This window comes from Montipora foliosa, chromosome 8, assembly GCF_036669935.1.
Source record: "Montipora foliosa isolate CH-2021 chromosome 8, ASM3666993v2, whole genome shotgun sequence".
Taxonomy (NCBI): domain Eukaryota; kingdom Metazoa; phylum Cnidaria; class Anthozoa; order Scleractinia; family Acroporidae; genus Montipora; species Montipora foliosa.
Genome location: NC_090876.1, coordinates 3,683,428 through 3,686,545, shown reverse-complemented (window position 1 = coordinate 3,686,545; position 3,118 = coordinate 3,683,428). Strand labels below are relative to the sequence as shown.

At 39.5% G+C, this 3,118-nt stretch overlaps 1 protein-coding gene across 1 annotated transcript; it reads right to left on the bottom strand.

Moving 5' to 3' along the window:
• Positions 1-307: 307 nt before the first annotated feature.
• Positions 308-1,734, bottom strand: LOC138013020 (protein HEXIM1-like). The gene has a single exon (XM_068859981.1). It carries the CDS (start codon positions 1,561-1,563, stop codon positions 589-591), a length of 975 nt encoding a protein of 324 aa, XP_068716082.1. The 5' UTR covers positions 1,564-1,734; the 3' UTR covers positions 308-588.
• Between the last annotated feature and the right edge of the window lie 1,384 nt (positions 1,735-3,118).

The window sequence follows — 3,118 nt, the reverse complement described above, 5'->3', positions numbered from 1 at the left end:
GGGATCAAATTTCTCTCGATACTGGTACCCAAAGTCGACCCCAGTACTGACCCTAAATCAAGGCACTCCACCCTATTACAGATACAAGCCTCAGTAATGAGATTCCTGAGGCTGTATGCTTCTAAAGTTGAATTGTGGTTTTTTCACGTTCCGCTTTCAAGAATGCAGAGATGTGGCTTTCCGAATCAACGAAGGCAGTTATGATCCTGTATTGTTGTTGTTATTACACCAATATGAAGAATATTGCAACAAGCCTTCAATGGCAGCAGGCGCGCAAAAAAAAAAAAAAAAAAAAAAAAAACCAAGCTAAACAAAGGCTATCACTTTATGAATTGAGATGATACAAGGAAAAGGTACGGAGAGAACACACAACTGATTTAATTTATCTCTCTAAAACAAAATCCTTTGTTACTATTTATACACGCTATATATTAGACCCGACAACATGGCTCCAAAACCACAATAATTTGTTTAATTAATCAAAATCTTGGAATGTGCACTCTTTCCATCACTGGAAGGATTTTTGTTTGTGTGGAAAAAGTTAAAAGTTAAAAATACATCAGCTGTTTAGAACGCAGGGGAAAAGATCTACGAGATTTTAGCAGCGACACATTTCAGGCAACTTTTCTTCATGTCCTCGTTCTCTTTTCTCAGGCGTTCGTTTTCTTTACGAAGTTTGTTTAGTTCAATGAGCAACACCTCTTCTTTTGTCCTAGATTCCAAAGTGTGGCCTTCTCCGTTCAAGACATTAGGGATTTCCCCGCTAGAAGTTCTCGCGTAAGCATTACCGATTGCCTCAGACTCTTTCAATCTTATTTCCATGTTTTCCACACGCTCCTCAAGCATCATAAATTCACGAACAAGTTCACTTTTGCTCATTGAATGAAGATTCTCCACATGAACTTGTTCGTAAGCTTCTGTGAAGTCTTTCTCGAAGAACTTCTGCTCGTAAATTTCGTCCTCAGGTGATTCATTGTAGTCATCGTCAAAGTCTGAATCATCACAGGAGTTAGAAAGTTGTCTGTTTCGCATAGCACTTTCATGATCACTCCCTGACTGCATATGAACATGTGAACCTAAATCGGGTTCCGCCAAATCATGCTCCGCCATCAAATACTGTGTAGTGTTGTAAGGAGCAGTTGGTCTTCCTTTCGCGTTAAAGTACTGTTCGCGTAGTTTATTGGCTCTTTTCGTATCTCTTTCATCCCTTTGTCTTTTTTCTTCCCAGGAAAGTTTTGAATATGGAACATACCTTTTCCCTGGTTTGTTGTGATTACGTTTCGACCCTCGACGGTGTTTCTTGCGAATGGGCAAAGGTTTCCACCCTGTTGTATCCGACGGCTGCTCTCTTACGACAGGTTCGCTGCTTTCATGTTCTTTGCCATTGTCATCAATTTCAGCCTCTGCGTCAGCTGTTTCTCCTGCACTCTGTCCGCTTGTCCGTTCATCATCCCCTTCATTGCCATCTTGATCTACAGAAGCGCTCTGTGCTCGACCAGTGCCTGTAATTGTAGTGCACGTCTTGTGTTCTGATGTTGACGAGGAATCAATTTGTTCCGTCATTTGAGCCAAACAATGTAGACCTTTCTATCTCTGTGCTGTTTGGGAGATGATTTCTACGTTATCAAAACTGAAAGAAGAACGCTTTACGTTCTCGATGAGAGTAATATCCTACACTTTCTCTTCGTAAATAAAGTACACAACAATACAATTCCCTGCCAAGTACTGGAACGACAAGTGTTCGTCGTCTATTTTATTTGTTATCATTCATCTAACATGTGACCTACGATGCTTGTCTATGATTGGACAAAAGCTCGCGCAAAAAACAATCTAAAGTGTAGTCACGTGAGAGGACTCGAGAGACGCGTGGGTGGGAATGTGGGTGGGTAGGTCGAGGGAGGTGTAGGCATACAAAACCCATAAATGACCAGGGGCCCGTTTCTCGAAAGTCCCGAAACTTTACGGGCTGTTTTCGGGTGTCACAATTCCCTTTGTATCTCAAGAACGGAGAGGATTTAAGTCGTCAAACTTCACAGCCATTTTGCTTTTTGTTGAAATCAGGAGCCATAATCCCTGATTATGGCTCTTGGTTGAAATCTGTTACTAGTAAAAGATCGGCTTTCCAGAACAAGCGGTTGACAGTTTTACAAATGGCTTTTCGGGCCCGAAAAGTTTTCCGGACTTTTGAGAAACGGGCTCCTGGGTACGATAGAATGAACGTTTTTTAGTGCATTTACAATGGCATGAAACTGAAAGTAATTCTATGACAAGCCTTGTGTTGTCACGCGCGGCATGGAGACGAGGTTTTAAAACACGACGCCTTTTGTTGCGAAAGTTATTTTCTTTTGTTCCCCAAGCAAACTCGAGAAGTTAATTTAAAAAAAAAAAACGTATCTATGAACTTTTACGATCACTCTCGGCTTGTAGAAGATAGAAACTCTGAAGAAACAAAAATGTCTTATTTTCCTGGCCCACCGCAAGGATTTTTTCATTTTACAAGTATGTGCAACTTAAACAAAATATTAAGAAAGTCGGTACTACAGAATTTCCCTATTTCGGTAAAATGATCAATGTTTCCAGTGCCGATTCTGGTTTATTTCCATCTGAAATGTTAAGCATGCCTTTCTAAATCATGACAACGGTTTTAAAAATCACTGTAGAAAACGTTAGTTTTACGTAAAAAGGCTCTACTTCTTTCTTACTGTCGTAAGGTTTCTAAAAGAAAAGATCACGTAAAATAAAAGAGCAGTACAATAAATGAAGAAGACAAATAAGCCGATCACTAAATTAGCGAACAGACCACGCGGTCGGTAAATCACCTCTTTGTTCTAAACGAAAACGACTTTAATTAAGCGTACTAAATTGAAATCTTTAATAAACAAAGCGACTATGAGAACAACCACACTGTAAGCTGAATAATACCAGTCAAAAGGCCTATTGATAACTGTAACTAATCAATGAATCATTCTTATCATTTCCTTTATGGTTAAATACCGAATTTAGAATTGCTCGTCACGCAACTAAATGTCACTACATAAACAGTTTCTACGGTAACCTCACAAGTAAAATATTTTCCAACACTTTGTCTCTAACTCGCAAGGCTCATTTAAATGACTTT